At 34.8% G+C, this 26,468-nt stretch overlaps 2 protein-coding genes across 4 annotated transcripts in view; one reads left to right on the top strand and one right to left on the bottom strand.

The window, feature by feature from the left end:
- Positions 1-26,468, top strand: part of LOC126979554 (calcitonin gene-related peptide type 1 receptor) — a 105,869-nt gene that overhangs the window by 42,678 nt on the left and 36,723 nt on the right. The gene's annotated exons all lie outside the window — the stretch shown is intronic.
- Positions 20,939-21,784, bottom strand: LOC126979580 (calcyphosin-like protein). Its single transcript, XM_050828956.1, has one exon. The coding sequence runs from the start codon at positions 21,562-21,564 to the stop codon at positions 20,971-20,973; it is 594 nt and encodes a 197-aa protein (XP_050684913.1). The 5' UTR covers positions 21,565-21,784; the 3' UTR covers positions 20,939-20,970.

The following is a 26,468-nucleotide window of genomic DNA, read 5'->3' as shown; positions in this document are numbered from 1 at the left end:
CACTCAGTCGTCACGTGTTGCGCACGAGTCACAACAGCTGTGATTTCGTTTCTATTTTAATATTCAACAACTCGTTGGTAGCTCACCGGAACTAAGCAATTTGTTGCGGGTTCGATTTCATTTTACATAATCATTTTCATTTTAGACACGTCTGTGTCAGTTGAATATACGGCAGATAAAGTACCTAAGCCGACATTAAGAGAAAAATTTAAAGAAATAAACATTTTGAATGTTGCATCTCAATATATTCTAGATAGTGTTCTATATGTTCATAAGCACATTAAGGAATTTGATAGAAACTGCGACAATCATAATGTTAACACGAGGAACAAACATAAAATATACTAACATAACTATACTGCTATGCCTACTACTTGGAAAAGTCAAGTTAATAATGTACAAAACAAATGTATCACGAAATTTAAAATAATTGTTATAAAACGTTTGGGTGGGAAAGGTTATTGTAACGTAAATTATTATCTTAATGATAGAATGGGAATTGAGAAAACAGCCTCATTAGGGACTTTAATTATAATAATTATTATTATAGTTAAATATATTTTTTATTGTACTATATTAATTTCATTGTAATCTTATATTGTCATAGAAGAGCCCGCTGAGTTTCTTGCGCCCGTTCGTCTCAGTGGTAGTAGTTTTTAACGTTCAATAAGTGATGTTAAATTCAATTTTAATATTAAATTTTTTAAATAATTCGCAATAAATTACTAAGACTTGTAGTCTATATTTGATTGTATTGATTGTAGTCTATAGTTGATTTGTGTGACATCAATATAGGAGTCATATATATATGACTCTACAACAAATCAACACCTACTAGATGACCTTTCAGAAAATTAAAATGTAAATAAATTTCATTTAGGCTACAAATACAGTTTATCAGGAGGTAATGTTACATCTTACATCATCTCCAGGGCGTAGAGTAACTGAGCCAGCTTCTCGATAAGAAGAAGTATTCGGGCCTTCCTTCTTACTTCCACGAGATCTTCATTTAGATCCGCAAAAGATTTAAAAAAAAATATTGAATTAGGTGTTACTTTGCGGAAATCCATAATTATACAAATGATTTAAGTTTTCTTTAGTGTTAATTCTGCAGTCTCGTGCCAGATATTGGCGAGACAACACGTCCTGAGGATGCCTCGTGTAGAGGCGAAACACGTGTCGAATTGTTTATTTATTTATTTATTTATGATTCCTTACAGCTAACAAAATGAAAAGAGTATATTAAAAATTATACAGAATAGATACGCCAATTAAAAGGAATACTATTAACAGTACAATAAGTATGTGACAAAGTAGTTTAAGACAAAAACGAAAAATACTAGAAAAACTTACAAGAAAAAATTAAATAGAAAGAAAAGAAGAAATCGTATCCATATTGAGTAACTGAAATGGTGAGTAGGTTGTGTGGTGTGAGTAGTGTGAGTGAATGTGAGTAGTGTGAGTGAATGTGATTGGTGTGAGTGAATGTGATTGGTGTGAGTGAATGTGAGTGGTGTGAGTGAATGTGAGTGTTCGAATATAATGTTTAAATTACGATGTGAGACTAATAATTTATCCTGAATATACTGATGATTAACTCCTGCAATTTAAACAGTTTAATATCAGTTTTTTGAACCTCAGACGTGATAAGTTGAAAATGTCGACGGAAGAAAATTTCTTATTATATATGTCAGGAATTCGAAATAGAGGTGAATATTTAAGATACTTAGTAGAAGCAATTGTTTTAAAAACATATATTGGCGGAATTAACACTGAAGAAAACTTAAATCATTTGTATCCACAAAAGACTATTTTGTGTTTTTGTTTTGTTGCAATTACACATTATAGAACACTTTTTACATCATTCATACCCTTATAATTTTATGGGACATTTATATTGACTGTCTTGTTTGAAATTACATCCTTATTTATTTCACTTGATGTTTCAGCGTCCTTCTCCAACAAATTTAGAGGACCGAAGTTCAGTTCAGTCGAGAAAGTAATTATTGGTCATTCATTGCCTCGGAGATGGTATTCCCTGAACATGGGTCTTTGCAAACATCTGATGATTCAGTTATAATTATGTACGCTATCCCAAGAAATATATATCCCAAGATTTTATAACGGTTTATTTAAAGCTTATATTTGTACAAAAAATAATTATAGATCTACAGAATATGAGAAGAAAATTCATTTCAAAATATCTCTAACTTTTACAGTTGGAGCCATGCTAATCATAATCATCATAATAATAAAATTTATTAATACTATTTAACATGACATAATTTTGTAAAGAAAATTGTATTATGTTTGTAATAAATTAAAAATGCTTCTGCTTCTGAATTAAAACTATGGTGATCTTGTACGAGAGAGGTAACTTAGCTCCGCTCGATTTCTCAAGGTCGTTGGCTCGAGTTAAGCCTTAAACGCGGGTTAATTCAGTAGTATTTCATTCAATAATAAAGTATCAATAGCTGTAATCAAACAGACAATCAGTCTTACATATAAAACTCCGACTATATCTTCTATACTCTCTCCTAAATCTAAATCTTAATATATATATTTATTTTATGCGTCTGTTGTAACTGAAGCCCTCCTGAGCGGCTGGACTGATTTTGATGATTTTTTGTGTGTTCCAGTGAATTTGAGATTGGTTTAGATTCTCAATTTTGTCCATATAATATAATTCTCCAGCTCATGTGTATGTTTGTGAACTCCTCCTAACGGCTGGACCGATTTTTCAAATTTAAGACGTGTGTACAAGACAACGTGTATATAAGCGAAATACCATTCACTCACTGACTGACTAATCACGAAATCTCAGAAACTATTAAGCCTACAAACTTGAAATTTCGAAGGTTCTTTCTAGGACGTAGGTGTCAGCTAAGATACGGATTTGAGAGAATCCGCCTCTTAGGGGTGAAAGAGGGCGTCGAAGGTTGTCCTATGTTTTTGAAGTTAGAGACGTGAATTTTATATATTTATATTTAAATAATAAAAATCTGTATAAATCATTTTTGAAAATTCCCATTTAAAGCTGGTAAAACGGGGGGGGGGTTCTTTTTTAGGGCGTAAGTGTAAGAAGAAGGGATCCTATGAAAATCTTTGAATGCCCATACAGCAGGAAAGTAATCTTATACTAAATAAGTAATTATACGCAGACGAAGTCGCGGCAACTGCTAGTATATTAATAATCAATTAAAATTCATGTAGCGAAGGATTCGTTTCATACGAGCATCATGCTGTTGACTTATAAATTAATGATTCCCGTCCATGATCCTGCTGGAGGTAGGTACCCTATGTTGAGAGATGAAAGGGGCTGAAGTTATATGTCTTGAGGCGAGGCAGGAATGCTATTAATTATGGATCAACTTTCAAAGTGTTAAAGAACGTTTTCTTGATACTACTTGTCGGAGAATATAATATTACGTACTGTTGGATCACGTTGAACCTTAAATTTATGTAGGACTAGATTTTTAATATTCCAGATCACGAACCTCTTTGCGAGTGCTGTCACTCTTTAATAATCAGTTTGCGTGTTAATTTATTGCCTGTCAGTAAACTACTTTTTAACCAATGCGTAACCAAAGGTTGTCAATGTCGATAGTTATAAAATCTTTAATCATTTGAATAAAAATATTTTTCTTTTTGTCTTACAATTTGTCTATATGATGTTGGATTTACCCTTACATGTTGTATACCTAAAATCAATTACTGACTGTTGTATACTTAACAATTACATGCCCCATGCCCCTTACAATGTAGTGCACAGGATTCTTGAAAGACCCAAAAATTCTGACCGTCACTACAACTGCGCATGTCACCTTGACACATAAGACGTTAAGTCTCATTTGCGCAGTAATTTCACTAGCTATGGCGCCTTTCAGACCGAAACACAGTAATGATTATACATTACTGCTTCACGGCAGAAATGGGCGCCTTTGTGGTACCCATAATCTAGCCGGCATTATGTGCAAAGGAGCCTCCCGGACCGAAATTCGGTTGCAAGATTTTACCTGAACAGACATACAAACATCACAAGTTGAAAAAATAGCGTGAGTACAAAGTACACATGTTAGAAGTGAAACCTGCATTGTGTATGAACCTCTAAGCCGCATATGAAGTCCTGGTACTGGTACTGGTGTTGTTAGGATGACACATAATTATCACCGCCACCATATTTATATTCTCTTGGCATAAATGTCATTTTAAGGCAATCTCTTCTTCAACTATGATCGCCTGGTACCAAAACACTGTATAATGCTTCCTATCTCATTTTCTCCCACGTTAAATCTTATGAATTTATGTGTCTGTCTCATCTGTCTCGCTTTTTCATTTCATTTATACAAATCACAGCGATGCTAAAGAAGTTCTCACTTCAAAAAGGTTAGCCGATATTTCAGTTAGTTTTATAAATGTTCACATCAAAGGTGCTCGTATTCCGGCCGGGACAGGAAACGGAAATGTCAGCGGGTGAGAAAATACGTTCCGCTTTTGCTCTACAATTTTATAGTTTGTAAATATTTCTTAGAACTTTTTCTTAGCTTTGATTAAACTAGTGAAAGCTATGTTCAATTACAAAATATATTTCTCGATGATAAAAATATTTACAGTTTTATCTAGATATGCGTAACAGGAATGATTAAGATGATGATTGATTAGGGAATTTCTGGAATACAATAAATTAAAATAAATATAGCAAGGGGACTTATAACAGCTTTTGTATAAGTAATTCGTTTACACACGTTATTGCAATTTAAATTGATTATCCGCCCGCCACCGCTATCCCAAGAAAATGCGTATAATTGAAACCATGTCTTGACGGTTTTTTATAAATCTTATATTTTAACATGAGAAGAAATCTTATAATTAATATGTGAAGAATATTTTTTCTTCTATTTTTTTATAGACAGTGCGAAAAAACCACCTAAATACCTCTAACTTTTAACAGTTGGAGCCATGCTAATCATTCAATAGAGATAAAAATTGTACGAAAATTTATTAATTGTGCAATTCTATTTAACATGGCATAGTTTTTGTTAGTTTTGTAAAGAGAATTGTATAATGTTCCTAATTAAAAATACTTCTACTTCTGAATTAAAACTATGGCGATCTTGTGCGAGAGAGGTAACTTAGCTCCGCTCGATTCCTCAAGGCCATTGGTTCGGTCCCCAGCCTTAACTACTGAACACGTGACGTCTCGTATAAGTAAAAAACTATGTACAACGTAAAAACTATTCAAGAAGAATTCCTATGCATCAACTCTTCCAGAACCGAACCGCTATTCGTTTATCATAATAAAAACACACGATTTAACCAAAATCAATTCAGAATCGATTGAATTTTCTTCCGTTATCGTCAAATACAACCAAACTGTGAAAATAACTCAATTTCATTTCCAGTTCAATAGGTATAAAAACCATGACCCACTTATTTATTCCAATGAAAAATATCCTCTGAAACAATAAATTGTCTTATGACGAGCACCTATCGCCTGTATTAGCAACCAACGGAAAATTATTACTAGAACCACAGAGTAGGGATGGGATGCTAAGCTAAAAGTGTGTTTTTGTTCGTGCGTCCGTTCTCCTCATAAGCCGCAATATTTAGAGCCGACAAATTATTAGAGTACGTCTTTTGTTAGAGAGTGAGTACTCTTTCCACTGTAACAAAATTAATAAATCAAATGAGTCTAGACCATAATTATTAGATGAATGTCATATGCCAGTCAGATTTTTTTTGCACTGAACAGCTACAGAATCCTACTAATATCTTCCCTTTCTTGGTGTGCGTCCGTGCAGAATGTGATGTTGCTATGCCAACTTAATGGCTGACAGGCTTGCCCTGCATGTGTCAGTATGACAACTCTCTGTAAGTAGTGACATTTTATTGAGGTAAAACCTTTAGTTGCGAATGCAACGGGCAACTACTAGTAATTATATAAACCCTTCCTAAAATACCATAAAAATACTGTGTATATTTTATTGAACTGACAACTCATAACATTAGGGTCCTAGATATTGTTGTGGTATCGTTTATTAATTAAAAGTTGGCGGACTTGGAAAAGCGCGGCGTCAGGACTCGGGAGAGATGCCGTGAGCGCAAAGTAAAGTTTGCCAAGCCATTTATGAAAAAAATTTTGAATTATGAATACAGTTGGGCAATTGAAATTTGTCAATGATATTGACAGAATTTTTACTCAAAATATTTTGCCTCAAATTAGGCATATATAGCCTGTGTTATGGGTTGTAAGACAACGATATATTTAATACAATATACTTACTTAAACATACATAAATACATATACACATACATAAATACATATAAACATCCATGACTCGGAAACAAACTGGCTTGCTAACTATATAAATGCTTGCACCTACAAACCTACCTAAGTATATATAGTATCCGGTATCCGGCCTATCCGGCGGCCTTAATACTATCCGGCCGAATACCGGATAGCTACCTACTATTCGGCCGGATAGGCATCAGGCCGAATTAAAAAAAATGTGTATAAAAAAATATTTTTAAGTAATTATTTGCTTTATTTAGTTAGTTTTAGTATCACTTAAGAAATATAATAGTTGTAAATTTTTAATCACACCATAGCAAATGAATGTAATAGAAAAAAAATAATTAATTAGTACTCATACTGCACTAAAGGCAAATTATGGTGGATAAATACTAGTTTCTCTGCATTGAGAAGTTGCTAACTTCGCTCATTAACGAAAAGAATCGAATCTAACCAAGTCTACTCGATAGTTCGCGCGCCGCTTACGCAAGACTTTTTTTTGTGTGTGCGATACACCAAACGGCTAAGTTCCGCCGGGTATCCGGCGGCCGGATATTCGGCTATTCGGCCAAACTGCTATCCGTTTCATCTCTAATATAAATACAATCTAAATATCTTACAAACTTTTGTGTTTTTTTTTATTTAAATATATTTAGTTTCCTTTACATCTATAATATTACTGGATATGTGTTTTTTTTAATTAAGTCAAAAAAATCCTTGTGCGGTGTTTCAGGGACGATACAACATGGGTACCTTCAAAAAAGGGCATACACCTTCCTTAAAGGCCGGCAACGCTCCTGTGATTCCTCTGGTGTTGCAAGAGATTGTGGGCGGCGGTGATCACTTAACAACAGGTGACCCGTACGCTCGTTTGTCCTCCTATTCCATAAAGAAAAAAAAAAAGAAAATCTTTATTAGTTTTTTCAAATACTCGAAGAAGGAAGTGTATATTTTTTATATTTCCGAATTTTATGTCACTCATAAATTTACAAGAAATTGAATGATAATCCTAAACGATTTATTCGCCCATGAAATTGCCGCAAGCAAATAGCATAAAACGTCATAAATCTTATTTTATTTTATCAGAATATTTGATTTTTTTATGACAATAAGGGACGAGACGAACAGGGTGTTCAGCTGATGGTAATTGATACGCTCTGGCCATAACAATGCAGTACTCTGGATTCTTGAAAAACCCAAACTTCTGAGCGGTTCTACAATTACGCTCGTCACCTTGAGACATAAGATGTTAAGTCTCATTTGCCCAGTAATTTCACTAGCTGCTACACTTCAGACCGAAACACGGTAATGTTTATACATTACTGCTTCAGCTTAGCGGCACTATTATATTCACATGATTTAATAGCTTGTGTCTTTATGTATTGTCTGGCAACTAATACTACGCCTAAGTGGGCGTACTCGAGCCAGTCAATGAACAATGTGTGACGTTGACGTGCCACATGTTCTGTTAAACTTTGCTAATAATTGATACTAAAAAGCCGGGTTGCGTAGTATAACTGTAAAAATAACACAACAAGAAATAAGAAAGACACTGGGATCACATATCATCAGTAAGTATTTTGTATTTTAATAATTTAAATATAAAATAACACGAAGCGTACGTTAAAAAATTTGAAAGATGCCATTGAGGGTCAAGATGCCACGCACACAAGCATCTTATCTTCTTCTTCGGATTATTCTACACAGAGTAGTCGTGGTCACACATGTGTTGAGTGGAGTGTTAGTTAGGGCTTTGATCTGGTCTGTCCAGCGCATAGGGCAGCGTTCTCTTGACCTACAGCTGTTGACCTTTTATTTTTTTGGCATCTAATAGTTGTCGTAATAAAAAAGCTATTGTTCTTAGGTAGTGGAGTATCTAATTGGAGCGCAGAGGATACCAATGATTTCCTGCTAGTAGATATTATTTCAATAAAAGCTTTTCGGGAAAATTCTAAAGCTTTATGTTTTATAGCTTCGTACAGGTTTGGTTAAAATCACAAACAATACAATTGCGATATTATAATACAAAATTCACACTTTTGTTACGTAATTGTTTCCCGTGCTATTTTTACTACACACAAAGCAATTCTGAGGTAAAAAAGATAACCGCCTATCTTAAACAATTATCATATTCAGAAACGGAAAGTCTACTGTTACCTACTCACTAAGTATTAAACACACACACATACATTTAATTTCTATTTATTATTAATTATTTCCTTGGTCATTGTCATTTGTCGAGGAATCACTGAACCCGAAGATACAGTTTTAACTAGTTTCGGGGTCAGAGGTCCACCCTTTTTAATATCACTGCAAAACCGTTTTCCAATGTTATTATTATTACAATTAATTATACAAAGATTTTAATAATTATTATTATACAATAAATATTGTACACTGAGTAAATTAAGTTACGTGCAGTGGGTGTAAGAAAAAGATGAAATAAAGTATTATTATTCGAGAGCCTCTTGATAGTAAAAAAATGTGTGTACCAGAGTACACGGGTGAGAAGTGAAACTTATAAATTATAATTTTTGTACTTATTACAACTTCACGGAAATTCGGTAGATACCCAAGGCTTAAGAAAAAAAAATCCATATTAAATTAAAGCAATTTTATAATTATAGACATGCATACAAGTAAGTATTTTTATTTTTTTATTTTCAGAGTAATTTATTTTTATTTATGTCACAATACAGTAATAAAAAAAGATCCCAAATTCGTTCTCTGGAACCTCAAGAAGCCGGAATTCGATATCCTTATTGTTGAAATCATAATTTTGCGCGGCGGCCATCTTGGATTTCAAAAATGATCCCAAATTCGTTCTCTGCACCCTCGAGAACCTCGGGTACGATACCCATAATGTTGAAATCATAAATTTGCGCGGCGGCCACCTTGGCTTAAAACAAGATGGCGCATAAACGAAAATCGTGACGGTTTCCTATAAAATTTCTCTCATACGTCAATAAAGAAGGTTCACTTCAAAAAGGTAATTCTCTCGGTAAATCCAGAAGTAGCTGGCAACCCTTAGATAAACAGCTGGTTTTTATCGCTCTTTATAATTGATTTGTTCAAAGTGACACTGCACAATAACCAACGTAGGTTTTACTTTATAGTTACTAGTGTCAACTGTACTCTAAAATTAAACTATTTACGTCACTCCGCGCTGCACAAATAACATTTTGCTCTCAACCTTTGACAGTTCTGCGACCTTCGCCAGCACTGACAAAGGCTCGTCTATCGACTATTCCTGAATAAATTGATCATTGTTCGCTTGATGGACGTCATTCTATCTTCCGTGTATGAACTCCTCATATATTTTAAGGGCTTCAAATTGTAGTGAACACGCCATAAGATAAAGAATAAAGAATTTAATATCCAACGGAAGCGCACCATTCTCAGTCCAAAACAATTTAGCTTTGTGTTCACTCCGGCTCATAAGTTGACAAGATAATTAACAATTATTCTATATATTTTGATATATATGGTGTGCAACAAAAACAAACAAACAGTACGAAAAACTAACAAGTAAAATTGAACCCAACAAGAGCGATAATTATAATAATGATGACCATCTAGTGAGTAATGTTATTCATCGGCTTAGCGGACGACAGCAAAACTTTTTTTATCGGAGTAATGGGCAAACGCGGATTCCGGAGCTTGGTGCTAAGTGATCAACGCCACACTCTTGCAACATTAGAGGAATTATAAAAGTATAAGAAGGTATAAAATGTATAAGACTTATTTATTTTATGTATAACGTTGCCGTGCCCTTGCAGGGCGTCACATATTGGCTACCCATTAATGTACCAACCATCCTACTGTAAAATGTGACTTGCAATAAAATATTTTGATTCGATTTGATTTTAATTACAGGAGCGTTGGTACCCTTAAGAAATATGCATGCTTTATTTTGAATGTATGGTATCCATGTCGAATCACCCTTGAAACACTGCGGGAAGAACCTATTTCCACAGTTTGATTGTACGTGGAAGAGAAATGGTACCCGTTGGGAGGAAATGTTTGTTTTACACGTGTATGTACTTAAATGTAGTGTGTAATATGTTGTACAATGGTGCGGGTCCCACTCGCACTTGACCCGTGTTTTAATAAATATAAGTGCGCGCAATGAGCATTCTGAGATTTAACATATGGAGGAGGAGGAGAGGGAGGACGAATTGGTGGAGAGGTGTAAGATTTAACACTAAATAACAGAGTAAGCGAGTGCTATTGTTAACTGAACTAACTTATGATTTAGGATGCGACAGTTAACGTTAAGTTTTACCATTAGGAGGCTCCTTTGCACAGAATGCCGGCTGGATTATGGGTACCACAACGGCGCCTATTTCTGCCGTGAAGCAGTAATGTGTAAGCATTATTGTGTTTCGGTCTGAAGGGTGCCGTAGCTAGTGAAATTACTGTGCAAATGAGATGATGAGATGAAGATGTTAGCTTATGTCTTAAGGTGACGAGCGCAATTGTAGTGCCGCTTAGAATTTTTGGTTTTTCCAAGAATCCTGAGTGGCACTGGATTGTATTGAGGAGGTCGTATCAATTACCATCAGCTGAGCGTCTGCGAGTCTCTTCCCTCATTGTCATAAAAAAATCCGATAAGTCATAAGATATTACCGTGATTTTTAAGGCGACACTAAATGCCAGCGACCTTGAGCGATATGAGTTCACGGCTGGTGGCCCGCCATCTATGTAACAAAGCCAATATATTCAAAATTATTGCGTGGAAAACAGTTTATATGCTTACAATCCTCGTTATTCACTACTAATCTTAATAAATGAACCAACACAAAAAAGTACAAGCTATAAGAATAACTTTTCTGAGAAGTACCAAAAAAATGCGTCATGCCATGCTAAAAAACTTGTTTAACTTCAAAGAAAAGTGGTAGTTCAAAAAGGCTCAGCAGTGTTAGCTATAACCAACAGCAAGCATTAGCAACCTACAAATGAGACTTAAGGATATGTGTAACAGGATTAAGTAGTGTTCATAGCTCCAAATGCTATATTTTCACCACAAAACTTATCTAAAAACACCATGTTTGCGTGTTTTCTGCTTACTCTTCGCCTTAACTGACTTCAATAAAGGAAGAGGTTCTCAATTCGACGGTACTTTTTTTGTTTGTTATCTCAGAACTTTCGATTGGTTGGTGTCAGCTGAGGTAGGTATGTAGCTACATACATAGTTATAAATTATGTGAGATGTGTTTTATTATGAGACACCGATTCAAAAAGTAACAATAAATATTGTAACATATATTATTATTGTCGTAATAATTTGATTGCCTTTTAAGTAGTTTAATATTTTTCATTTCATGTTACTGAGGAGAACTCTAAAGATAAGTTAATTATTAAGTTATAGAAGAATATTCAATATTTTTTTAATATAGAGGGCAACTTCCAGCGGTCATTTCATTCACAGTTCGAGTAATCTCCAGTCTCGCTTGAACCAGCAGTAATGTGTAAACATTACGGAGTTTCGGTCTAAAGGGCGCCGTAGCTAGTGAAATTACTGGGTAAATGAGACTTAACATCTTATGTCTCAAGGTGACGAACGCAATTGTGGTGCCCCTATGAATTTTTGGGTTTTTCAAGAATCCTGAGCTGCACTGCATTGTAATGGGTAGGGCGTTATTTTCATAAAAAAAATCTATGCTAGAGCCCAGCGACAAAACAATCGCATTTACTCTCGCTAATTGCTTGTTTAATTGTTTCTAGTTCTACTTGCTAATAGAACTGTCCGTTTTCCGATAGCCTTTTTAATTTTATTGAACAATCGGCTCTAATTATAATTTAATTGATCAGCCCTTATGCGATAAGTGCTTGCAACTTGTATTTTTAAACAATTTATAAAACAGTTAACAATTACTTCAAGTATTCAAATGTTGTGAGCCTTCTTAAGTGTAAATTCCGCTAAGATTCATCTTCAATCAATTCGACACGTGTTTCGTCTCTACACGAGGCATCCTCAGGAGATGTTGGCTCGTCAAATTCTGGCACGAGGCTCAACGTTTGAATAATTTGAAGTCATTGTGTTATCCATGACATTCAGGCTCAACTGTGTTTGTTTTCTTTAGAAGAAGATCGATCATATAGTAATATATATGGGATATTACTATATTATCTATAATCATATATTGATTTTGTATATTATTACTGTAGTAAGATCGTGAATAAGTGGTGGAAAATAACGGAAATCATTGAAATATATGATATTATAAGTCATAAGAAGTAAAATAAATGTGCATTTAATTAAACATTACCTTATGTATTAATACTATGTTGTATTATTGGGTTAGAATAATTTAATTGGGGGTCTGAAAGTTTTAGAAACATTTCTTACAGACAGATGTTTCGGCTCCATCTATTTCCTTTCAACTCGAAATACGTAGAATTAGTAGTTCTAACGAATCTTGGTCTGTCAGCAATAAAATATGTTTACCGTTCACCGGGCTCTGCCAGTGGGCATACCACGTTGAAATAGTATCATGTGAAATGAATTGTATATTGAATAGGGAATTTTATTTTCAAGAAACAATTTAGTTATGATGTTATCATAATATTATTAATAATGCAATATATTTCGTCAATTGACATGCAAAATATGTTAAAGAGTTGTCTAAGTACCAACAATTAACTACAGTTATCACTGACCTACAGGTCAATAATAAATACCACTGGACAGCCTGTTCCATATGTTTCACAGCAAATTTTTGTGCCTATTTGAAGCGCCACTCGCGGGCGTCCAGAGAACTAATTTTGACGTATAATACAAATGGCTGCGAAGGAACGTACAATACTATGAAGAGTGTTTGTATTGTGAATTAATTTCGTTCTTTTACCGTGTTATTTATACTTCAAGAATTAACGTAATAAAGTACACAATTTTTTGTAAATAGTTTATCACTATCTATCGATGTTTGCTGGGGTTGTCATCACTAGTTTTAGTACCGCATACTCTCGCTACATGGCCAACAGCGCCAAAATGACAAATATCAAACAGGCACCAAAGCACTTTGACAGCCGCCAGTCCAGTGGTATGCAGTAGAGGTCAGTAACTGTTACACAAATGAAACCTTGCAGATTTCACAATTGTATCATTGATATTAAATATTAAAATTTAAAGATATTATAATATAATGTGTAAATAATTTAATAATTCATTTAGTACGTATGTTTAATGTCAACAAATTTAATGTCACAAAAGTATGTAAATAACATTAACTTTTACAATTTAAGTGAAATATACGTGTACAGGCAAATATATAAATACTTGCAGTTCACACTTTACAGGCAAAGATAAAGAGGTGGAAATATAGATTGATTATATGAAGAGGATAGGGTTACCAACAGTCCCCTGTTATCTCATGGAGGTGGAACAGATGGCCACACACATCGTCCCGGAGTGCCCAGGTGTGGCCACATAACAGCCAAAACACCTGACGTCACAGAGGACTCTCCCCGAGGTCGTGGGTGATATATGAAGTTTGAGCAGTACTACTTTGAGGAGTTGGGATGGTCTGATTATTCACCCATCCAAGGTTAATAAAAATTTTCGCGTCATTCGTATCAAATTCATTATTTATTTTATAGTACAAGTGGATATCTGCCCCTTATTATTTTTAAGTTGTCATTATCTTTGTATTTTAAAGTACATAGGATATACCTATGTATTATAATATACAAATATTTATCAGTGGGAGGGTCCTTTGCACAGAGTACCACAACGGCGCCTATTTCTGTCGTGAAGCAGTAATGTGTAAGCATTGTGTTTCGGTCTGAAGGGCGCCGCAGCTCGTGAAATTACTGGGCAAATGAGACTTAACATTTTATATCTCAAGGTGACGAGCGCAATTATTATCAGAAATTTTGGGTTTTTCAAGAATCCATTGTAATGTCTGCAGCATACGCGGTTAAAAAGATTAGACATTATTAACTGACATAGTCGAGCCTTATCGACTAGGTTACTTAAGTTATTTCCATAGTATTATGTCCTATGGTATATTGCTATGGGGCAATGCTGCCGATATTAATACAATATTTGTGCTGCAGAAGAGGGCTTTTCGTTCTATTTATAACCTAGGTCCTAAAAAGTCGTTGAGAACAAAATTTAAGAAATTAACATATTGACTGATGCTTCTCAATAATATTCTTGATAATGTAATTTAGGTACATAATAGGCACATAAGTGAATTTGCTAGAATCTATCATAACCATAATATTAACACCAGGAACAGACATAAACTTATAATGCCTACTACTCGGCTAAGTCGAGTAAGTAAGTCTTTAGTGGGGCGACGTTTCTTTTACAACAAGATCCCAGAAAATGTGCGCAACAAAAGTATTAAGATATTTAAAAGAATTGTTAAAACACGTTTGTGTGGTAAAGGTTACTGTAACATAAATGACTTAACGATAACACAGATGGGGAATGGAGCGACAGCCCTCAGGCTATGAAATGATAACTTTAATTGTACGATATTACTTTGTAACCATGGAACCATTGCTTTGAAAAAAATTTTTTGAATAAAAATAGTAATTGAACATCTTGCTCGTGTCGTCCCTTATTTTCATAAAAACCCTTGAATTAAGTAACTTTTAAATACCTAAAACAAGAGCTGTAGGTGGATATTTGTAAATAGGCTTTTATTCTGTATACAGGGTGTCCCAAAATTCAACGTCAAGCTAAATGGAACGATAGGATAGATGGTAAACGTCATCTGAAAAATAAGAAAAAAAAATCCATCCGATGTTATTTTAGAAATCATGAGCACTAAACAAAAAATTCAAATATCCTATATTTTTTGTGATTGTGGTTAATAATTAATGACAATAAAAAATAATAACACAATTATTGTCCCAAGTATTCTTAGAAGTATCACTATTTCCGAACTGATCATTCAAAATTTTCAATATATCTCGACTTTGACAGAGCGTCCTGAAAAAAAATTTACTATGTGTTATTTCTAAGAAAACTTGGATCAATTATTTTTTTTCCTTTCTACCAATAATTTCTAAAGAACATGGGATGGATTTTATTCTTATTTTTCTGATGGGGAGTCTATCTATTTTTGGATGAGGATTCTAATTTTGGGACACCTTGTACAGTAATTCATAATAGTTTTCATTAGAATAGCAATTTAATAATCAATAATATAGTGAAATACAGGGATCAAAAAATATATTTTTAGTAAATAATTAGAGGTACTGAATTAATTGTGATATTGTCTTAAAACATTCCACCATGACAGACAAACACTACAGTTTGCGCAGTTCACGGATGAAATTCCCTTGCTACCAAAAAAAAATACAATGTTATCTTAATGTTGAAATCACGGCCATCACTCGAACAAAACTGACAACCAGCTGGTGATGGACACGTGTTAACGATTACTACTAGTGTTTAATTTTCACATTTGAAAACTTTCGACGGAGCTTCAATTTGAAATGAACCTCTATTCCTTTTTTCACGCTTAAGATTGAATACAGATACAACTACATTCATCACAAATTCATTAACTACACCAGGACAAAATGTACCATATACGTTCCTCATTGCAGTACTATTTACAGGCAACATTCATATTTTATTAGGTGTCCACAAGCAATAAATCAGATATTAGTTGACTTGCCAGATTTCGATCTATTCAATACGTCACCAAACGCGTTAAGAGGTACATTGACGAGGCATTGGATGAGTGCGTGTTCTCTTGACTGCTGAATACTACTCGTGTAGGTATAATATCTATATACCTTCATTGTATTACTTCTTGATATTATGTTCTTTATTTGTAATACGTTTCTTATAGATACGCGAAAACTATCAATGGTAAATAGATGTATACTTTTTTAACCTATTTACTTTGTGTAATACTGTTTATTTGCCTAATAAAAGAAAATATCTACATAATATATGTATATCACACTTACATTACAGAGTTTGAAAAAAATGATTTTTGTATTTGTTACCCAAAGATAATGCTCTCACACGCCGCCAGATCTACAAACAAATACAAACTGTAGATACGTCAAAACTCATAGAATCGTTACTTATAACGGCTATTTTTAAGCGGGCTGTTCTGTTGATGGTAATTGATAAACAGTGGTGAAGTGCAGTGGATTCTTGAAAAATAAAAACACAAAAATTCTGAGCGGCAATACAATTGCGCTCGTCACCTTGAGACAAATGTTAAGTCTTATTTGCCCAGCAACTTCACTAGCTACAGCGCCCTTCAGATCGAAACACAATAATGCTCGCACATTATTACTTCACGGCGGAAATTGGTGCCGTTGTGCTACCCATAATCTAGCCGGCATCCTGTGCAAACGAGCCTCCCACTGGTATTGTTTTATTTCTTTACAAAAACACATATTAATTAAATTCTGACTAGTCATAATGACTAGACACGATATGTAAAACCCTCTCAAAGTTGATATTAAAGTCAGTCAGTGAGTTTTCCGTGTGAGTGGGCACGGATTTAACGACGTGAAGTTGTTCACTGAACACATCAAGATAACACTAAAATACTATTCGGATCGGAATGACATAAGCGTAAGTTTTATCGTTTCAATGATTTGCTCTGTCTGCGTTATTATAAGCTCTGATTTGATGGTCGACAAATGGTTCTCATTCCCGTCGCTAAATGTAAACAAACTGTTTGCTGTTTCAAGTTCAAACGGATTGCATGCTAGAAAAGATATGTTACAGATTTCTATTAAGAATGTTACACATCATTGGTACGATAACTACAGATAGGATATGGGGTTTACGTGATAGACTAATAGCGAATTATGCTGCTCGACATCATTTTTTATGGAAGAGAACACCTGATGTTAGGTGATTACCGCTGCACTCTGAATAAAACACATATTTGAAACTAATAAACAAGTAAATATATTTTGAAGAAGCTTAAAATTACTGCAAATAGTGGGGATAGTGACTAGTAAGTGATAAGGGATAACCAGGACATTGCTATAAAAACAAATACTTCAAGAATTTTACCGACAAACTAGTGATGAAGACATTGTCCCTGCGAGTAGGACCGTGTAGAGATTTAAATTGGGCAAGTAATTTATGCAAACAATTTTCTTTATTAAAAAAAAAATCAATTTTTTCAAGTGCCTGTAGCCTTCCAAAGCGCAGATTTTCGCAGATAAGTGTAAGGAAATAAAAATTGGGCCGTGACTTCTGAATGACCAGTAGTAAGTTTCATTTTAAAGAAATACGCAGCACGCAAGTAATTGACAAAAACATAATTTTCTCCATACAAAAAATATCTCAATGCTTTTTTTCTCTTAAATTAATTCATATCTCAGAAAAACTACACGAGTAAAAGGTGTTCGTAATAGTTTCAGCAGTCTACCAAAAAAAAATCTGTTCGATTCCTTGACCTTCAAATTGACCTCACCCTAAATCCACAATTTCGTGATATGGAACCAGTGTGCGCCGCCCACATTCTCCTGTTGCCCAAGAAATCTCCGGAGTTGATGGCCTCGTAGAAGCGTGTACACTTTTATATTCTACGCACGTTTTCTGTGCTAGTGTGGTACTAATCAAAATCGAGTCTAGCCCGTTCGTGCTGTCGTCATATGACAACTGCGTGACTCTCCTATATCGAAAAGCCCTTATTCGCCTGGGACTCTATTCAATTTACGCGTCGGGTAGTAAGTACCGGTCATACGTTATAAAAGTATTTTTGAAGTGAAACTTCTTTAGAATCGTTGTGATTTCAAACCGGATGCAACGGAAAAAACGGCTGAGCAGATGAAGCCGGCAAAGAATGAGACTGAAATATGCATACTATTGAAGTGAAAACTTCTTTATCATCGTTGTGATTTGAAAGTCGATGAAACGAAAAAGCGACAGTAAAAAGAGCAGTCACATAAATTCATTATATTTAACATAATAATGAGATAATGAGATAGGAAGCATAATAAAATGTTCTGGTACCAGGTGATCATAGTTAAGGAAGAGATTGTCTTAAGTATGGCGCGAGTATACCTTAATATACCGACTCCAAGCGCACGACGTATTACCTAGACACCAGGAGACCATATTATTATATATATTAGTAGTGGTAGGAATGTCTTTCATAGCGGTTGAAATCATGTGTCATCCTAGCAATACGTACCAGGAATTCATATGCTATTTAGAGGTTCATGCACCATGCAGGTTTCACTTCTGACATGTGTACTTTATACGCACGCAATGTTTTTTTTTATTATTTGAAAATTAAATCATTTATTAGATAGATGGAAGGTGAAATTGTGAACCACATTCATGCTTCCTGACGACAAGAGAGTAATAATAGAGACGTTGTCCAAAAAAAAATATCCAAAATCTGAAGTTAAACATAAGTTGTAAGAGGTTTGTTCTATAAATGTAATATATATATATATATATATATATTACATCTATATATATATAAATATATATATATATATACTAGCTGACCCGACAGATGTTACTACCATGTTCTGGCTACCTTTTATATTTTTAATGAAAATACGGGTCGATACGAGCAGGACGTTCAGCTAATGGTAATTGAGACGCAGTGCCGTTCAGGATTCTTGAAAAGTCCAAAAATTCTGAGCGGCACTATAATTGCGCTCGTCACCTTGAGACATAAGATGCTATTGATGACATAGCATCTTTTGTCTCATTTGCCCAGTAATTTCACTAGCTATAGCACCCTTCAGACCGAAACACAGTAATGTTTAGACATTACTGCTTCACGGCAGATATAGGCGCCGTTGTGGTATCCATAATCTAGCCGGCATCCTGTACATAGGAGCCTTCCACTGGTATATGTAGGAAGACGTTAACAGCCGAGATACACATATTATTAATTATGTTATAATTGACTCACATAGATATGTATGCATACAAATAATACATTTTGCAAACAATACATTTTCCGCCCATTTAAGCGGCAACTAGAAAACTTAGAGATATTTCAGATCAGTTTACAGTTATCAGTTACTTAGTAATTAGGTCATAAAACGCTCGTGTCGTCATTCAATAAAAAAAAATGATGGGAATGTTTCTTGCGCCTCTTCTTCTCTCTCAGAGCGCCATTTGTTTCCGAAGCGGTAGTAGTATCTAGTAGTTATTAGAAATGACATGAAAATGAATTCTAAAGGAATAAATTTTGAGAAAATAAATGCCTTTTATGCCTTTTATTGCCCCCCTGTGGGGTGTGGGCCCCCTGTGGGGAAATACTATTTTAATGTATCTACTTTTTATTTAATACATTTGAACAGCAGTCCCCAGAGTTCGTTAACGTACTACGAAACGATAGGGTTTATCAGTTTAATGGCAGCCACTAAGTTACCTATAATAATTAAAGTTTGAATAATAATGAGTTACATTCTGTTTATTTAATTGTATAAATTAAGAAGCTGTGTAATTATTGGTTTCTTATTTTAATAAATATTATTATTATTATACCGTAAAGGCTAGTTAGTATATTTATGTACGCCTATATTAATTATTGTTAAGTTTTACTTCAATCGCGCGTAAATTTTCGAATCATCCCAACATATTGGCCTTGGCCCTGATCAACAGCGACTGTGTTCAGTTCACCCGACGGAGACATAGTATAACTAGCTTGATAACACGTTTTGAATAGAACAACCAACAATTGAGGCACGTGGCCAATGGGTCACAGTCAAGAAAAAAAATTAAATCCCAGCGCAAGCAGACAAAAGTGATGCTCATTGTTGTAAATTACCAACAGATCGCGACAAGTGCCATAAAAAGAGAATAGAAGAAAAAAATTGTGCGTAAAGACTACACACACAAACCTTTTTTTAAGACAACAGATGTTTTATTGACCTGGCTACACCGACGAATGAATAAAATAATAACGACTGCGACCCCGTTTCGTTTGTAATTCGTTTGTAAAATAACGTTAAACAGTATTTTAGCAATTTAAATGTGGAATTTTGGGTCATTTCATTTATTTCGTAGAAAGTCGAACTCTGGGGACTGCTGTTCAAATGTATTAAATAAAAAGTAGATACATTAAGCGCTTACTTATCGTAATTAAATTCAATTGTTTCCCGAAATACAGATATTTAACGAACCAATTACCCAGTGGGAGGCTCCTTTGATGCATGATGCCGGCTAGATTATGGGGACCACAATGGCGCCTATTTTTGCCGTGAAGCAGTAATGTATAAGCATTACTGTGTTTCGGTCTGAAGGGTGCCGTAGCTAGGGAAATACAGGGCAAATGAGACTTAACATCTTATGTCTCAAGCACTACAATTGCGCTGACGAGCGGAATAGCGGGAAACTCCGAGTGGAATTATTGGAGTTTTTCAAGTATCCAGAGCGGCACTGCATTGTAATGGGCAGTGCGCTAGTACCATCAGCTGAACGTCCTGCTCGCCTCGTCCCTTATTTTCATTTTCATAAAAAAAATGAAAAGAAAAATATTAATAAGAAAAATATTAATAAGATAAAACGTAAAAGCGCCTCTTCCACTGCCGCCTATCCCGAAATAATTCTTTATTTTTTTTTATTGTTTACAATGATATCACATGTTAATTTAAACCAATGAAAGCAAGACAATTAGTGCACTTTATCTTCCCTCTCACTCTAGATGAGACATGCGTGAAGTAGATAATTAGCATAGTAATAAGAATTTAATTTTAAAATTAATTTACAACTTGTATGCCTGGCGCATCATCAAGTCGAAGTAACAGTCGTTATCGATAGAGACACTGATGGCACTGTAGTAGTTCATGAACTCCTCAAGTGTTACAGTTCCATCAACGGAACCTTCACCCTCGAAGTTGGCAAGGAACTTATTCATAATAACATCTGCAGTCTCTTCGCCACTCTTGTACCTTGGGTTGGAGTTGACGGAGTAGATTTTGCGAATATCGTCAATGGTTAGAACACCGTCTCCGGTTTTGTCCAGTTTTTTGAACGTTTGCTCGACTATGGCGCGACGAGATTCCGACATGGGAGGACGAAGACGAGCAATAAATTCATCAAGGCTGATGGAGCCGCTGTTGTCTACATCAAACTTGCGGAATAGTTCTTCAGTGTCGTCTGGGTTTAAGTCCAAGCCGGACTCTTTGATACCGTTGACGAACTCCTCCTTGTTGAGCTGTTTACTCCCATCATCGTCCATTCTCCTGAATACCCTTGCTAGTCCCATAATCCCACCGGAGCCCCGGGAGAGGCACATCAAACGCAGCCTATCGAGCGGGTCGCTGGTGTTATTCAGCGCACGGTGACTCTTCTGCATGAGCTCGTCATCTACCCTCGAAGACGCCGATTGGAGTCAATGCATCGCAATATTGGATGTGTGTAATGGTTTGGCTGGTACGTGAAACATTTTTACAGTAATAAATTTAGTGGATACTTTGCGAAAAACAGCCCAACAACTCAACAGTTACATTTTACTTAGTTCAAACAATATGAATAATACATTGCAATGAAATAAGAACAGCAACGAGGGTTTGATGAATTACTTTACGAACTAATATGCTTTATTTATAATAGATAACAACAGTAGGCTAGTAGGAACTAAAAGTTATAAAATTCTAAATGAAAGCGCTTAGCGCACCCCGTAAAGTAGGTGTAAACGTCTACGAACATCAACGATTTTTCCGCTCAAACCTTCATCCAAGGCATTCCTGTTGACAATGTAATAGCAAAAAAGAAACACTACATATTATAAATAAAGGACTACGCTGCGTCTGTCTGTCTATCTGTTCGCAATAAACTCAAAAACTACGGCACCTATTTTCGTGCTGCTTACATCAATGGATAGCGTGATTCTCGAGGAAGGTTTTAGTATAATAATTTATTAATATTTTTTAATAATTTATTATATATATATATATATATATTTCATTTCATTTACAATATTTGTTGGAGGTGTCGGAAAAAATAAGCCGTCTGGGAGCTTTCAACGAAAACGCTGTATACAAAATAATGTATGATGGAATTGTGTCATATGTAGGTCTACAGAAAAGTCCGCTATGGGATACATCTATCTATTAAAGATTACTAAATAATAGTGTGAACATTTTACACCATTTAATAGTTTTCGCATATTGTTTCTAATAACACATAGCGTAATATAGGTACATCTTTTTTCTTTTTTTTTTCTTATACAAGTATTATATATAATATGTTAATACATAGGTTACATTTATTATGTTCAGAGAGAATTTAAACACTACGTTCAATTATGTTTATAGTAACAGTTAGGGAAACACATTAAACCAGTTTTTAGTAATTTTTGATCTGATAGAATTTATGGATGAATTAAACAGGTCAAAATCAGGAAAGCCTTTAAGATTATTTACGCAGTGAGATGCTCTTGAGAAGAATGAGTTTTGTTTGTAATTTGACGCACAGTGGGGTATATGTAAATATTTAGGATGTCTTGCAGATATTCTGGGAATATTTAAATTTATATTCGAGAGAAGATGGGGAGCGTCAATGTGACATTGTGCTATTTTTGTTAAGAATAGAATATCAGCTATTTTGCGTCTCTCGTGGAGTGGTAATATATGATATCTCCTGCATCTTGACTCATAATCATTGTCGTATGTCTTGCACTTATATTCAAGGTATTTAACAAATCTGCGTTGGATTGATTCTAATCTGTTAATATATATATCATACTGAGGGTTCCAAATTTGTGTACAATACTCGAGTATGCTACGAACATATGTACAATACAACGTTTTTATAACCTTGATACTTGAGAATTGGGAACAGGATCTCTTGATAAATCCCATACACTGTTTGGCTCTATTAACGATGTTTTCAATGTGTTTATCATATGTAAGCTTAGAGTCGTGAATTACGCCTAGATCACGTATCTCATTTACAATTTTGAGTGGATGACCATTAAGTGAATATTGAAATTTAATAAAATTAGGCGTACGGATAAATGTTATAGCGTAACATTTCGGAACGTTCAGGTCTAGTTTGTTGATGCTACAGTATTTTTCAAACCTGTGCATGTCTTGTTGTAATAAAAGACAGTCATCAAAGTCACGAATTTGTTTAAATATTTTCATATCATCTGCGTATAGTAGGAATTTGGAATGTTGAAAACAAGCAGCGATATCGTTAATGAAGATATTAAACAACAATGGAGCCAACAAGGATCCTTGAGGGACCCCAGAGGGCACGAAGTTCCATTCTGATGAGTCCGTTGAGAACCACAGCCTGTGATCTGTTCTTAATGTACGAGGTAAACCACCTATATAAATTACCATGAATTCCTGCCGAAAGAATTTTCTGGAGTAGTATTTTATGGTTAATTCGATCGAATGCCTTGCGAAAATCTGTGAATATAGAGTCTACTTGACCCCCAGAATCCATGTTAAATGTCGTGTAATTTAAGAATGATAGTAAATTAGACGTAGTTGAGCGATTCCTAATAAATCCATGCTGTTCGGGGATAAATAAGGTTCACTACATAAATAAATACAACAAAAATGTATTTTAGGCGTTTTTCTATTATTTTTGTAGCTTACCGTAACCCATATATCCTCGGCAGAGGTGCGCCACTCCAAGCGTTCTTCTGCGATAAGTCCACATTTTATGGCCAAAAGTACTCCCCCGCCATACCTTTCACGTGTAGCTAAATAATTTCTGTCCCTTCGCCAAATAATGTATCGGTCATCGAATAATTCAGAATCATTAATACTGCTAAGCAACCAGGTTTCCGTCAATGAGATAACATCATATGAATTTAGTTGTATGTTTCTTTTAAATAAGTGTGTTTTTGTTCGTAGCCCTCGAGTATTTTGATAGTAGATATTAAGATTATTAGGCGCCATTATTATCAGCTGATAACAAAAGTCTCAAGCAAATCTTTATATAAAAATAGTATTTTAAATTGCAACAATTTGTATAGTTAGCATCTCGTAAGGAACGATAAAATATTGACCCATTTAAATTAATTGTGATTGTAGGTGAATTAATACAACATCTTAGTCTGTTTTTGTTTACCAGTAATAGTTGGGAGAATAAATGTATTTTAATTTTGTAATTTATGTGATAAGAGCTAGTTTTAGTAATGTTTCCCAAACTGTCAAGTTTAAGTTTATACAGTTGAGAAGGTATTTTAGTTTTAATTGGCCTAATAACTATGTTATTTTTGTGAGATCGATTTCGCATTTTATAAAAAATATTGGCGAGGTGTCTGATCGTCTAGCCATTATTTTGCAATGCTTAACCCATATATATTGGAAATTCTTCTCCCTAGCTAGAGCTGCCGCTTCACTCAAAAGATTTTTATTGCGCTGCGTCAAATAGTCGTTAATATAGAAGCTGCCTGCAGTACTGAAGCCGAGGCTGGTTAGATTTAGTTTCTTGTTCTTACGAGAAGCTGCTACAAGTTCTTCCTTAGAGTAACGGCAGTTGAATGCGATCACTATAGGTTTTTCTGTGTTAGGTGCTCGTGTTGGTATGCGTGCAATATAATTTATTTCTTCCTTTTTTATATGAACATCACAAATTTGACCTATTTTCTCTGCAATCTCATATAGGTTCTCGTTTTTCTTCTGGGGAATCCCTCTTATCTCCACATTATTTGCTCTTGCCCATTGGTCTCGATCTTGTAGCTCTCGATTGATTCGGGCGATTTCCGATTTAAGAGCAGGTACCTCCAGCGTTATTTTTTCTGCCGTTATCAGTCGAGATTCTAGGTCTTTGACCTTTTCTGATTGAACGCCAATGAGGTGGAAGGCCATCTCCAGCGATTCCTTCATACTAGTTACCTCGTTCTTTATTGTTTTTATGTCTTTCGCTAGGGAAGTCAGCGGAGTCAATTGGAACATAACTTTATTAAGTTATTCATGAATTTTTTCCAGCTGAAGGGGTTGCGGTGATGTGGTGGCTGGGGTTGCCGATTGGCTGGTTTTGCATTTGGGACACTTCCAGGAGTTCTTCCTGTCACCCAGTTTGCGGTAGCCCACCTCGGAAACACCTGAGCATTGGTAGTCATATCGCTGCTTACAGACGCTGCATACCGTTCCGTCAGAGTGTTGTGCTCCACAGCTAGCACACGCAAACATATTGATGACAGTCTTTGAACAACTATATGTGTAGCAAATTTACAAGTAAATTTACATGAGATGCTCAATAGGGCTGAAATACGCCAATGTGTTACAAATCTCTATTATAAGAAAAACGATAGAAAAAGAAAAAAAAAATGTCTTAGATTCTCACTCAGTCCGTCGCATTTGAGTAAAACCTTAAATATACCTACAACACCACTTATGCTTTTCTATCCAAATTGAAAATAGTAAATGATAGTAGTGATGGATGTCTCTGTTATACCTATTTTTCGGTCTCGTGGCTGGACCGGTTTGTACACTATGACGCCGACACTGCTAATCACTTGGATTCTTTTTGCACATTGAACCTTACTTATTACGTTTAATTAATCACAGCACTTCACTTTTCGTTATAGATTTGCTTTTTAGGTGTTGGTGTATTTCTTAACTGACAAACTGTGTAGTATTTCTGAGCAAAAATACGCTTTATCCAACTTTTTGCGAATTTAATTCGAAAAGATTACCAGTATGTGTCTTAACTGTTCCGCGGTGCGAGGGGCTATGTGAGTAAGATAGCATACTATATCCATTTTTTTTTAATTGACAGAATAGAGTCTTTCGGATCACCTAGTTACTTATAAACTTTGAATTTTTGCAGGCTGTTAGTAATTAAAATATAATGATTTTGTAATTATATTTTTTTTGTATTAAAATGACAAAGTCTATCGGTTCGGCTAGTAATAATAGGTCAAAACAAATGTTCCTCTAAGCTCTATTCCAGCCACTTGACCCGAACTAGCGTAGCATAGCCGATCGTGATGGCTCACTGTTATTCATTAACCGCGAAATAAAGAACTTAGTGCACCAAAAGAAGTCTCCAATCCAATAACACCTATCGCCCCAATAAATAAAATATTATATCAGTCTGACGGATTCTAACTTAAATTTTTTGATTTTTAACCAATAACGTTCTATACGTCATTGTTTTAATATACTTCCTCCAAATTGAATGCCGTATGTAATAATAATAATAAGCATATGTTGATGTCATTCAAGACTATAGGTACATATATATATACATATTTTAATATGTTAGTAACTTAAAAACTAAATCCTAAAACTA

This window comes from Leptidea sinapis, chromosome 3, assembly GCF_905404315.1.
Source record: "Leptidea sinapis chromosome 3, ilLepSina1.1, whole genome shotgun sequence".
In the NCBI taxonomy this organism is placed as follows: Eukaryota; Metazoa; Arthropoda; class Insecta; order Lepidoptera; family Pieridae; genus Leptidea; species Leptidea sinapis.
Note: the sequence above shows the minus strand (reverse complement) of the source record. Positions and strands in the feature narration are given on the sequence as shown.

What these genes read in the sequence shown, in the direction of transcription:
- LOC126979580 (XM_050828956.1), bottom strand. Translation starts at nt 21,564, where the DNA reads ATGCAGAAGAGTCACCGTGCGCTGAATAACACCAGCGACCCGCTCGAT.